At 38.4% G+C, this 13,027-nt stretch overlaps 1 protein-coding gene and 2 non-coding genes across 3 annotated transcripts; 1 reads left to right on the top strand and 2 right to left on the bottom strand.

Moving 5' to 3' along the window:
• Positions 1 to 9,584: 9,584 nt before the first annotated feature.
• Positions 9,585 to 9,657, bottom strand: TRNAK-UUU. Its single transcript has one exon. It is a non-coding gene; the product is annotated as a tRNA-Lys (tRNA).
• A 180-nt stretch (positions 9,658 to 9,837) lies between these two features.
• TRNAK-UUU lies at positions 9,838 to 9,910 on the bottom strand. The gene has a single exon. It is a non-coding gene; the product is annotated as a tRNA-Lys (tRNA).
• A 1,053-nt stretch (positions 9,911 to 10,963) lies between these two features.
• LOC105439441 lies at positions 10,964 to 12,066 on the top strand. The gene is made up of 2 exons (XM_030993752.1): positions 10,964 to 11,075; positions 11,561 to 12,066. The coding sequence occupies exons 1-2, from the start codon at positions 11,030 to 11,032 to the stop codon at positions 12,064 to 12,066; spliced, it is 552 nt and encodes a 183-aa protein (XP_030849612.1). The 5' UTR covers positions 10,964 to 11,029.
• The last annotated feature ends 961 nt before the right edge of the window (positions 12,067 to 13,027 follow it).

The following is a 13,027-nucleotide window of genomic DNA, read 5'->3' as shown; positions in this document are numbered from 1 at the left end:
CTGTGCATGTACAAAGTACAGGCTGTAAGCGATTGAAGTGCTAAGCAGCAGCTGAAATACAAAACCTACATTACACAGGCTGAGATCAAATAAACCCTTCTTGTTGTGTCGTCAAAGGGCAAATACCAAATGTATAGAGTAGCAAGTCCTAGAAGCGCGCCAATTGAATAACTACATACCTGCCTGCAAGCTATTGCAACCATAATGTTACTGTTAGCAGTATAGAGTACTGCGTGAATCACACAGAGATTTCGGATATAAACTTATAATCTGGGGATTTACTGCATTGGCATACCTGCCAGCCTTTCACAACCAAAAGTTAGGAATCTTTCAAGGAAAAATTAGGAATACAGTCAATTTTGTATCCTTCGCAAACAGAATATTTCGGGGAAAGAGAGAAATCTAGGGCTCAAAACAATAACTTGAAGGCCAAAAAACAGGAAGCTACATGTACGCATTATATGTGACCCAGGAGAAGATTCAGGATTTTGTTAAGGGGGGGGGGGGGGTGTCATACTTCGGGATATTGTGAAAAAGGGGTAGTCTTATGAGAAAAAAAATCCAACAGGTAAGAAGAAACAGAGGTTAGCACTTAGCAGTATTGTTGGGGTGGTATTTTTAATAGGTTATAATTGAAACTTGAAAGGGAAGCACACATTTAGGATTGTGTACAAAAGGTACAGTAAATGCGTACTTGAAACTTCAAAGAGGGGCAAAAGTGGTTGTGCCCCCTCCCTAATTTGGCTGTGGTATAGTAGTAGTTTTAGTCATAAAGCTCTTTCCTCAAAGAAAACTTCCTAATGAGTTACAACTTTTTTATTTATGCCTAATTATGGCTACAAGTAAGTAATCAAAAAAGCTATCAAAAACAATATATTAACAAAATAAATAAACAATCTGATCTACACTGAAGTGTGCATACTGTACTGTACTGTACAGTGTAAATTTAATTTGTCATATCGGACAAAAAGGTCATATTTCTCTCTATCTCTAAGAATTAATGGGCTGTCCAATAATGGAGGACCAAGTAGATGCAGCAATCTCTCAATTAGTGAACAGCCTGATTCATTGATCTGCTTGTAATGAAGTCCAGGAGGGGAGGAACAAAGAAAGAAAATCAATATATATCACTCCAATCAAACAGTGACTCACTCTAACACATGTTACCAATGATATAACGTGTGAAGAGTGAATTAGACTATAATGTAGCTCTAGAGAGTTGAATTGGTGCACAAGTTAATTAATTAGAGTACATATAATGCAAGTATGTGCTATCAATGTGCACTTTCGATCATAACACACTTGACTGACAAACATGGAAAGTGAAAGGAAATGATACATTATTGCTCAACATTAAGCGGCAAATGTTCTCTCATTCAATGTAGTGTGCAATGTGCATAAAGAGTTGAATTGGTGCACAAGTTAATTAATTAGAATACATAATGCAAGTACATGTATGTTCTATCAATGCACACTTTCGATCATTACACACTTGACTGACAAAGATGGAAAGCGAAAGGAGACGATACATTAGCAATAATGACTCTAGTTCAAAATAAAGCAGTAAATGTTCTCTCATTCAATGTGTGCAGGAAAGAGTATCCACCATGAACCTCATTTCAGATTCATGTACATGTAAATTATCATCAATACAAATATTATCTCACTTCAACTGCCTCACTCTCCTACTCCATTAATCAGCCCTGCTTATAAATCATTATCCATCATCATCATCATCATCATCATCATCATCAAACATTAGCAACACCATCATAACATCAGTATTATTTTTTCACCATAATTACTTGGTTACAGTACTTTACCAAAATATTATGTATGAATGAAAAAGACAGATCTATGCAAATGGAAGCCCCATATTGTATACTCCTGTAAGATAGTGGTATGAAGCAAACAATTACCCAAGCAAACAAACAAACAAACATTCAAACAAACAAAATATATATAATCATTATAACAGCATTATATTTATCAGTTCAAATCATTTAAACGCAAGTTTATTGATATTCCTCGACGGCAATACCAGACAAATGAATCAGGGTCAGGTGTAGATCTTGAGTTGACACTTCAGCATGTAGATTGGTGCTGACAGTGCGGTCAGGTTAGGAAGATGTCAATATAATTATTTATGAATGATTGTGATGATACAGTGCCTGGTGGAAGTTGGGGTGGTGGTGTCGGTGGTGTGGTTGGTGGTGATGATGGTAATGTTGTGGTGGTAGTGATGGTGGTAGTGGTGGTAGTGATGATGATAGTTGACCTGGTGATGGTGATGATAGTAAGGGTGTTGGTAGTGGTGGTGGTGATGATGATGATGATGATGATGATGATGATGAAGGTGATGGTGATGATGATGATGATGATGATGATGATGAAGGTGATGATGATGAAGGTGATGGTGATGATGATGAAGGTGATGATGATGATGATGATGATGAAGGTGATGATGATGATGATGATGAAGGTGATGATGGTGATGATGATGAAGGTGATGATGGTGATGATGATGATGATGAAGGTGATGATGATGATGATGATGAAGGTGATGATGGTGATGATGATAATGATGATGATGATGATGATGAATTGATGATGATGATGATAATGAATGTGATGATGATAATGAATGTGATGATGATGATGATGATGATGATGAAGGTGATGATGATGATGATGATGATGAAGGTGATGATGATAATGAATATGATGATGATAATGAATGTGATGATGATGATGATGATGATGATGATGATAATGAATGTGATGATGATGATGATGATGATGATGACGATGATGATGATGATGAAGGTGATGATGTTCTTCTTCTTCTTCTTCAAGATAATCTGCCTCCTTCAATACTGAAGATTCTTGCAGATGCCGTATACTCGGCCTGATTGGGGTGTGCAGGTGGACCATTACACCGAGGTTTCCCCCTACTCTTATACAAAAAGTGCAATGGGTTCTTAACGTGCAAGGGTGGTGACTCTCCTGTACACGGTGCCTCCATTTAACGTCCTATCCGAGGGACGGAGTGTTTTCCACTTGACATAACCTGCGTCTATGAACAAGGGAAGGGGCACGTTAGCACACAACGCAGACTTCAGTCATCCGCCTCGGTGGGAGTCGAACCCGGGATCTTTGGTTCGACAGGCAGACGCTTTACCGACTGAGCCAACTCGCCTCCTCCAAATGTTGATGAGGATGATGATGAAGGTGATGATGATGATGATGATGATGATGATGATGAGGTGATGGTGAATGTGATGATTATGCAGAAGATGATTATGAAGAAGGTGATAATGATAGGATGAGGTGGTGCATGGTGGTGGAAATTTAGTCAATCAAAATTAATTCACTTAAATTTAATCACTGGAGCCACTTCGAAAACTGACAACTGTAATTTAGAAATAATAGAAGCCATACATCGCTGGCACAGAAGAACACCACAATTTACAGGTAATATCCAGACACACTTGCGTTAGTGGAGCTTTACATCTCAACTCCCTCGCGTCAAGTTTCAGATAATTACAAAGATGACAAAAACTTACCATATAACATGAAGCACAAGAAACACAATCGCCGGAACCACCAGATCATCACTGCCGACCGACCAGCGGCGGCCCAGCGCTATCAACCCCGGCATCTCGGCGGCGAAAGATCAACCCACTTCCGCACTAGTCAAACTCGAGGACACAAACTCTTAAAGATCCAAGCGACACTTGCACTCCAAATCGCAGGAGAAGAAACTGATTATAATCCAGTTAAGTTATCCTTTAGGTCTGGGTATATCCATTGGTATACTCACACCTGTTAGAAATCGTTGACAATTCCATGATTTTAGCTCCAACAAGTAAGAATATTGGTTGTTGTGATCCCTTTTGCAGGTGTACGAATTACAACCGCATCTAGGTACCGTCTCGTTCCCCGTACACGGAATCTTCGATGGTAGAATGTTACCCTTCATATTTGTCGATGCTCCGATCCGCGAAGTGCCCGCCCGTAAATTGGTATTTATTTACTCAATGAAGTTTCTTTATGGAAAACTGTACCAGCTCCCTCTCTCGGTAGATACATCAAAGCTTTGCCCGTTGATTTTGAGATTCGGTTGTTTTTGTTTTTTACTTTCTTGCCTTTATTTTCTGTATTCTTTTCTTCTTCATTTTCTTTCTTCTTTTCTAAAGCATTCTTCATTCATGCATTCGAGCATCACATCTAAATCAGAAGACTAACCATGTCAGAGAGCAATATTTAGGTGTGTAGGTGTGTTTACTTCAATTTAATATTGAGGCCGGGCATCCAACTGAACATTCTACCTCCATTTATAGTTAATTGATTGATTGATTGACAAGGTTTATTGATCAAAATTCAAATTCACAGCTCAAAGCTGATACATCTTGGATTTACAAATGAAAATGCAACATATGAAATACATGCAAATTGCATGATATGAAAGTGATATATATAAAATTAAGACATTCAGTAGAGAAATTGAAATAAAAAGAGAAAGGGAAAAGGAACAAAAGAAGAAGAGAAGAACAAAAATGGGGAAAATATCAAAAAAGGAAAGAAGGAAACATAGTTGGTAGAAAAATAAGAGCTTTCGATTGATGTGTTGATAAGATCAGTGATAAATTTAGTATACAAATGAAAATAAAGTAATGAAAACCGTTTACAGTGGAATAGTTGACATATGACTTACTGTCTAGTCCCGTTCTCGTCTCTGTTGGCATCCCCCCTATATTGTAGTTCCTTTTGTAGTTACGGACTTGTTAATTGAATTAATCATTATTCCTAAGAATCATTTGAGGTGTCCACACTTGTACAAGCATTGCTTTTTAGTGGACCCCTCTGTTTCCAATAGTATTCCTAAATTGTTGTAAATGTTTATAATTGATTTGTAATGTTTTGTTGGAAACATAAATAAATTGAAATTGAACTGAAATTGAAATTTACTATAGCTAACAAAATGGTCCTCTGATTCTTGGCCCATGTGGCTCACCTTATCTTAATTACGTTCTTCATTAGCTTACCTTAATTGCTTAGGTCGTTAACATAGTCTGACTTGCTTGTCAATCAAGACACTAGATTTTCTTCTTTCTTTCTTTCTTCACTCTTTGTTGAATTTTCTCTCTCTCTGTTTCTTTTGTTGTTGTTGTTTTCTTTCTTTCTTTCCTATCCCTGAGAGAGCTGCTTCGGCAATAAGGGAGTTTACAGATACAATCTGCGCATGGGCAGATAAAGGTCATTTGTACCAAAAATGTAAAACTCACAGAGATGAATACTGGATATGCGCTCATGAAAGTTATGTAACATTATTCATTTATGCACCAACGAAACATTCTATGATACGCAGGTGGAAGTATTTTTTTCAAGAGGGCAAACAAAAGGTATTCATGAAGCACATCTAGGACTTTGGCAGCTATTATTCTAATATGCTCAAAGTGGAACTTCTCCATGTGTAAAAGATCTGTGGATATTTGGGGTCATTTGTACCATGTGCTATCTGTAAACTCCCTTATTGCTGTGTCTTTAAGGTTCAAGATTCTTTCCTAATGTCATGATAATTAAATGTTTTTGTATATAGCGCTTAACACATAGGCATAATTGCATGACTCTATGCGCTTCACAGAACATAATCGAGCCTTACAGAACACAGAAGGAGTGAAAATGGTGTATAACTGGGTTCATATTTGTGAGATCTTACAAACTGGTAAATATTTATGTTTCAAATTACTTCTGAACTTTTTATTTGTTTCTTTAAGAGTGACGACTGCTTAATGCCTTATATGAAAATGACTTTTCCTCATAAGATTTTATTCACAGTTTGCAGCATTCTTTCTGGATTTTAAACTATTAACAATTCAATGAAATATGATAGCGCAAACTGATAGAAACGTTGATAAGTTAAAGCTACTATAGTCCAATTTGCAGGCCAAAAAAGGAAAATGTTAAATTCCAACGGCATTTGAAAGACAATACTAATTTACAACTTCCCTAAAAAACAGGGGGCTTGAAAATGTCTTTAAGTGGGAAAATAACGACTATTTGTTGTCGGATCGACTTAAGAGCTATAGAGCCAGTATTAAGTAATAGTCTGATTTTCAGACCATTGTACTGAATGGTCGTCAGTTTTATGCTGCGTAAAGATTCAATCAGTTCAATTTTGGCCATTACAAGAAGTGGGTTATTGATGTAGACAAATGCTCATGTACTCTTTACAGCTCATTTGTATGTTATTACCAAAGAAGAAAAAAGCCAGTCAGTCACTCAATAGTGTCTGACAGTGAAGTCTAGCAATTAAACGAGCTTCCTTGTTTAATTTGAATATTAGGACACTGCTAACGTTTAAATTTCACAGATAAGACATACATGACATATTCATTATTCCTGCAAAGTTCTACAGAATTTGATGTTGGCTGCAAAAGGGACATAGTATCTTTAATAATAGTAAACTTTAAAATTGATATGGGACTGAATGGGCAGCCAATGTCAATTTTTTTAAACTGGTGATATTGATCTATGTTTCTTTGTTCATGTTAGGAGTCGCGCTGCTGCTTCTTCTCTCTCTCTCTCTCTCTCTCTCTCTCTCTCTCTCTCTCTCTCTCTCTTTCTTTCTCTCTCTCTCTCTCTCTCTTTCTGAGGTTGTTGCCCCAAAAGGCAAAGGTTTGCATCCTTCATCAATGAATTTGCCACAGAGGGAAAAAAATATATGAATGAATGAATCAAAATGTAAATAAAGTTACCAATGAAGTGCCCCAGTTACAGCTCCAGAAATAGGATTCTTGAAGAGAAATTATATCAGAGACGGTGAAGAATGGTTTTGGGTAGGCCTACCGCACTGGGAGGCGAGAGGCTATCGTGGTACTGTATATCAATTAATTCCCAGGTTTAAAAACACATCGATTTTGAAGGTCCTCTTTACAGTTAAATCTTTAATTCTTATCAGTCATGAAAGCCACACTTGCCGATTAGGTTATTTTTATGTAATATATGAGCGACTAAATGAATAACAGTTTAACAATATTCAGACAAAAATTCGCACTTTCTGATAATCCCATCACAGCTATTTTTTGTTCGCCAACTTAATTTTTTCAATTAAAAAGGAAAAGAAGTAGAAAGATAAAAACAAGAAGAAGGAGAGGGAGAGAGAGAGAGAGAGAGAGAGAGAGAGAAGGGAAGAGAGAGAGAGAGAGAGAGAGAGAGAGATAGAGAGAGAGAGAGAGAGAGGGATTTTCCATGACATGTAAACTTGTTTCCATTTCTTGGTAAAGTTGTTGCCTGTGATTGGTACAGTTGTTGCCATAATGGTAAATGTGTTGCTTTTTTAAAAACCAATTTGATAAATGTATTGCCCAAAGCAAGGGAGGGAGGGAAAGGGGGGGGGGATTTTCCATGACATGTAAACTTGTTGCCAATTCTTGGTAAATTTGTTGCCTGTGATTGGTAAAGATGTTGCCAAAAGTGTTGCCCAAAGCAAGGGAGGGAGGGAGGGAGGGTGGGTGGGAGGGAGGGAGGGATTTCCAATGACATGTAAACTTGTTGCCATTTCTTGGTAAAGACGTTGCCTGTGATTGGTAAAGTTGTTGCCAAAATGGTAAATGTGTTGCTTTTTTTTAACCAATTTTGTAAATGTGTTGCCCTAAGCATGGGAGGGATGGAGGGAGGGACCCGGGAGTGAGGGAGGGAGGGAGGGGGAAGGAGGGGAAGGGAGTGGGGATATAATAAAATAATATTTGGGCCGGGGGGCACGCCCCTGTTTTTCAGTATACTTTGGGCGAATTTAGGGCTGATTTTAACTTTCCTTTTTTTTGGCCGCGGGGGGGGGGGGGGGGGCACATGCCCCCTGTGCCCCCCCCCCTGGATCCGCCACTGGTATCCGGGTGATATTCGGTAGCCCTATAAGCGCGCATATTTGAACTACCTGCATTCTATTCATCTTGATCACCCAAAACTCCATTTCCATCTTTGGCTGGCAAAATCTACGTCGCAACCTGGAGTAGATACAATTTTTCAGGTTGATCGTTTCCCATTATCACTATACGGATTTGCCCAATTTATGCTGGCATCAATATCGTATATCTACACGGCTTCTTTACAACAGATGCAATATCAAGTTCATGAATCAGACAATACTCGCTCTGGCAACGTCACGACATGACTGTCAAACGGGTTGTCTCGACTTGGACTGTCAAACCAACTCTCCAGGTATTGTACTTCCGTTGCCAGATGAATACCATTGACAGAGTCAAAGGCTCACAATGCTTGGCAGAGTTGCATGTGTCTTTCTCCCTTGGCATTGTGCTATGAAATAGTTGTTGGTGAGAGCTCACCTTGGTATTTTACTTTTTTTCTGTCATTTACGTGCGCTAAAATGGCAGGTATTTAAGCCTGTCGACAAATTCTTTCAACCCAGCTCGAGGTTGATTTAAATTGATTCTGATCAGCCCTTGAACTCTAGCTTGAAAATTATTCGACGAGGATCAGATAAAGTAAATGTAGGTTGTTGATCGGAATCCTCGAGCATACGTACTCTCTATGTTGCTATTACCTTTTTGAAATATTTACCAAACACCGTCCCTGTAACATTAAGAAAAATAATCAACGTTTACTGATTAAACTGATTTTTAATTAGTTCGTAGTAATTCTATGCAATTCAGTGTCTTCTAACGGCTAAAATCAGTGACGTTTCCAAAAATTGGTTAAAAAATAGGGACGGAATCCCTTCTATATAGAGAGGAGGTGGAGTAGACTGGAGCAGCCCAACATGGCGTAGATATACATGTAGGCCTTCTACACTTAAAACGATTTTCCCCCCTGGCCTTTCCAACGAGGGGGGGGGGGGGGGCGTACAACGGCTCCATCTTGTGCTGGATACGCCAATGAAAGAGAAAAAAACTTGGTCAGGATCCAATATTTACCCGCACCACTCAGACTTTTCAGACATCAATATTGGGCTGGGTGTCATCGTTAATTACAAGATTGCTTATGACTCAGACCCCATTCTCACTCACTCCATTGGACCGGTTTTATATATTAGCTAAATCGGTCTAACGTGAGTGTGAAGAGATACACCAGAAACCAGAAGCGTACCTCTGCATGGACCAAGACCACGCCGGGTATGTGGTCTTCTGGACCGGTTCTCTTCCACCGCTCTAAAGGGCAGAGTGGAAACAAACCCTGAAAGTGAGTGTATGTTCTCCGGAAAGTAATGAGTTTTGGAAGTAAGGCAAAGAAATATTTTCGGGAAGAGGTAGAAATTGAAGAAAGAAAATACATTAACGTACATTTAGTATCACAAGTGGAAAGGAGAAATGCGGGGAAGAAACAAGGAAAAATAGAAAGATAAAATGATAAATAATACATAGCCTAGTCATAATGAAAAGAAGAGAAGATGGAAAGAACAAAACAAAGACCAAAGGAACAGATATGAGATAATCATAATAGTAATAGAATGATAAATAATAATAATGATAACAATAATAATAAAAACGTTGCTTATCTAATATAAAGCGCTTACCGCCAAAGTCTCTAAGCGCTAAAAAAAAAAAAAAAAAAAAATCTACTCTCGCCCGATGAGGGACTTGAACCCGCGACCCTCTGATTAAAAGTCAGATGCTCTACCGACTGAGCTAACCGGGCTTCGACAAAGAAATGAAAACATAAAACAAAACACAGAACAAAGGGACAGATAAGAGATAATCATAATAGTAATAGAATGATAAATAATAATAATGATAACAATAATAATGAAAACGTTGCTTATCTAAAGCGCTTACCACCAAAGTCTCTAAGCGCTATAAAAAAAAAAAAATCTACTTTCGCCCGATGAGGGACTTGAACCCGCGACCCTCTGATTAAAAGTCAGATGCTCTACCGACTGAGCTAACCGGGCTTCGACAAGGTTATGAAAACATAGAATAACATCAGCACATACAAGTAGGGAATAATGATATTACAATAGAAGGAAACGCAAAGAATAACAATGAAATTTTGTTTCATTCTCATTTGTCTCATTCTTACTTGTTTTCTTATTTTTCGTCTTTCTCCTCCTCCTCTTCATCTTCATCATCATCATAATCTTCATCATCATCATCATCATCACCCCTTTCCTCCTCTTCATCCTCTCCTCATTTTCCTTCCTTCTTTGTCCTCGTCTTCCTCTTCTTCTTCGTCTTCTTCTTCTTCTTCCTCTCCTTCTTCTTCTTCTTCTTCTTCTTCTTCTTCTTCTTCTTCTTCTTCTTCTTCTTCTTCTAAGACTTCTTCTTCTTCTTCTTCTTCTTCTTCTTCTTCTTTTGTCTTGTTCTTATTATTCATCTTGTTGCTCTTGGTCGTCTTTCTTCATTTTTTCTCTTCTTCTTCTTCTTCTTTTCTTCATCTTCCTCCACCTATTCTCCTTCTTCTTTTTTGATCCTTCTTTCTCATCTTCTTCTTCTTTTCCTTCACACCCTCTTCCTCCTCCCTGAACAGAAGAACTGTTTCTCCAACATGAACTTTTCTCGAACTCTTTCATCACCGCTCTATTTTATCATTGTTCTATTATGTTGGCTCTTAAAAAGCATTTAACTACGATCGTGTTTCCCACCCCCCCCCCCCTTCTCTTCCTTAAACTTGGCTCCTCATCTTCAATCTACCTGTCAAATGCGATGCCTAAAACAATTGTATGCTTCAAAGAAGGAAATTAAGCTTATCAACCGATGGGTCTTCCGTGCTTACCAGTTACAACAGCCTCTAATTGAGTTTGTTGAATTAATCAATGAGTCCAATGATGCCAAGTCAGAGGAAACAGACGTCCAAACTTGTATTCTTACACCGTCTTCAATAGAACTGAAAGATCCGAACTGCCGCAAGGTGTTCCAGCCCCGCCCACTTTTTTGCTCGGGAAGTAAAGGTATAAATACGGTAGATTCTTGTTGGAATCTTCAGTGCACATTGCGATCTAAGATCAAAAGAACACCAGCTCAAGAACTGATAAAGTAGCATCTTCTTCTCAAGTTCTCTCTTCTAAATCGAAATGGCTTCATCTGGAAAATTAATCTGCCTCTTCGCTCTTATTGCAGGTAGTTTAACTTTCTGTCTTTATATATTTATATCTACTATAGTTTAATAAACTGTTGCACTTTCCCTTGATTCTAGCTGTAAGTGGCTTAATATTTAGAACTTAGAAGACGTCACAGAAAAAAATTATTTCTACAATGCTCAGGGAGTTCTGTTCCATCATGCTAATTTTTAATGCATTTTATTTGTGTTTTGTCTTTGAGAAATGCAATTCTGTGCATGGGTTATGATATCTGGTGCACGCTAAGATCTTGAATAGTTCTGCTGTACCATTTTTGTTAATAGATTATAGAAAGAAAAATACTGCTAGATATCTTTTTCACAAGGCCTTTTCACAATCCGACAAACGTCCCCTTTTTCTTGTGGCTAAATTTTGAATATACCCCCTCTGAAAATGGTTTAGTGAGGCTCTTGACTGTGCTACTGATCTATAACATAGAAGTTGAATAATCACATTTCTCATGATTTTATTTCTTTATCTCAACAGCATGCTGTCTGGTGACCGAGGCAAGGAGATCAGGAAAGACGGGGGAAGTCCGCCATGTTGTTGGAGCACCACAGAAACAAACCATGTTCGACTTCCCATTCGATCAAACCGTCGTCGGGGGCTCCGCCGCTGGAGGCTCCGTGGGGGCGTCTACCAGCGTCTTCGGCATGGATTCAGATTCAGAATCTTCCGAAGAATCCGACCTCGATATGGACACCGATATCAATGATGTCGACGCTGCTGACACACCTGCCATGGTCGGCGTTAACGGCAACCAAGTTGGCGGTAACCTTCTCCCCTTCCTCAGCGGCGGAAGAGCCGGCGGAAGAGCAGCGGCCCCTGAAGCAGGAAATGCGGACCAGCTGTTGAGCAGGACGTCGGGCGCGTCGGGTCGTGGTGTCGGCATCGCCTTCGCAGTGATGGGTCTTCTCACCGTCATCGTAGCAGCTGCAGCCTTCACCCTCAAGAAATACCGACATAGCATTCCAGTTCTTGTCCGGGTCTGATAATTGAACTTGTAATGAGGATACTCTAATGAACGATTTCCTTGTTGTCAATTAAATGCAACCGTTATCTATACTGTCGATTAGTCTCCGAATATTGATATGAATCCAATATGTTAAGAATCATGAAGTTCGAATAACTAATGCTGAGGTGTAGATTAAAAATGAATTTTCATTGTATTAACATTTTGCTGCTCAATTTTATAAATAATGATGATCTGTGAGTTTGTAATAATACATTTCTAATGAACTAATACTCCATCTTTGATATTTATATTTTTGTACTGTCATGGTATTGTATATTTTGTTCAATAAATGTTAAATGAGGCAACGTTAAATAATGCGGACATGGACTACTTATTAATTTACCTGTTATAAATCAGAACTTTGTGAGATTGTTAGAATGTGTGAATGGGCGTATGATTAGTGGATAGAAGGTGAATTGGTTTGAGATAGATGGATGAATAAGTGAATTGTATTGTATAATAAGTAATTATTTACAGGTGGATGAATGAGTAACTCTATTCTATAATTGACTAACTGGTTGTTTGTTTAATTCATGCAAGAGTTGTTGGATGAAGGAAGGAAAAATTGAAGTAATCGACTGATTGCTGAATAAATGGATCAACAAATTATTGATTTAAAATTGAGTTTAAAGTTTGACATTTTGTTGCTTCATTGTCTCCTTCTTCCTCTTCTTCTCCATCATCATCTCTTCTTCTTCTTCTTCTTCTTCTTCTCCATCATCATCTCTTCCTCTTCTTCTTCTTCTTCTTCTTCCTCTTCTCCATCATCATCTCTTCTTCTTCTTCTTCTTCCTCTTCTCCATCATCATCTCTTCTTCTTCTTCTTCTTCTTCTTCCTCTTCCTCTTCTCCATCATCATCTCTTCCTCTTCTTCTTCTTCTTCTTCTTCCTCTTCTCCATCATCATCTCTTCTTCTTCTTCTTCTTCCTCTTCTCCAT

This window comes from Strongylocentrotus purpuratus, unplaced genomic scaffold (assembly GCF_000002235.5).
Source record: "Strongylocentrotus purpuratus isolate Spur 01 unplaced genomic scaffold, Spur_5.0 spur5_contig_850, whole genome shotgun sequence".
Lineage (NCBI taxonomy): Eukaryota > Metazoa > Echinodermata > Echinoidea > Camarodonta > Strongylocentrotidae > Strongylocentrotus > Strongylocentrotus purpuratus.
Note: the sequence above shows the minus strand (reverse complement) of the source record. Positions and strands in the feature narration are given on the sequence as shown.

Bases quoted from the DNA above. Each gene is read 5' to 3' on its own strand.
- LOC105439441 (XM_030993752.1), top strand. From the start codon at position 11,030: ATGGCTTCATCTGGAAAATTAATCTGCCTCTTCGCTCTTATTGCAG. The intron at 11,076-11,560 runs GTAGTTTAACTT...TTATCTCAACAG, and splicing joins CCTCTTCGCTCTTATTGCAG to CATGCTGTCTGGTGACCGAG.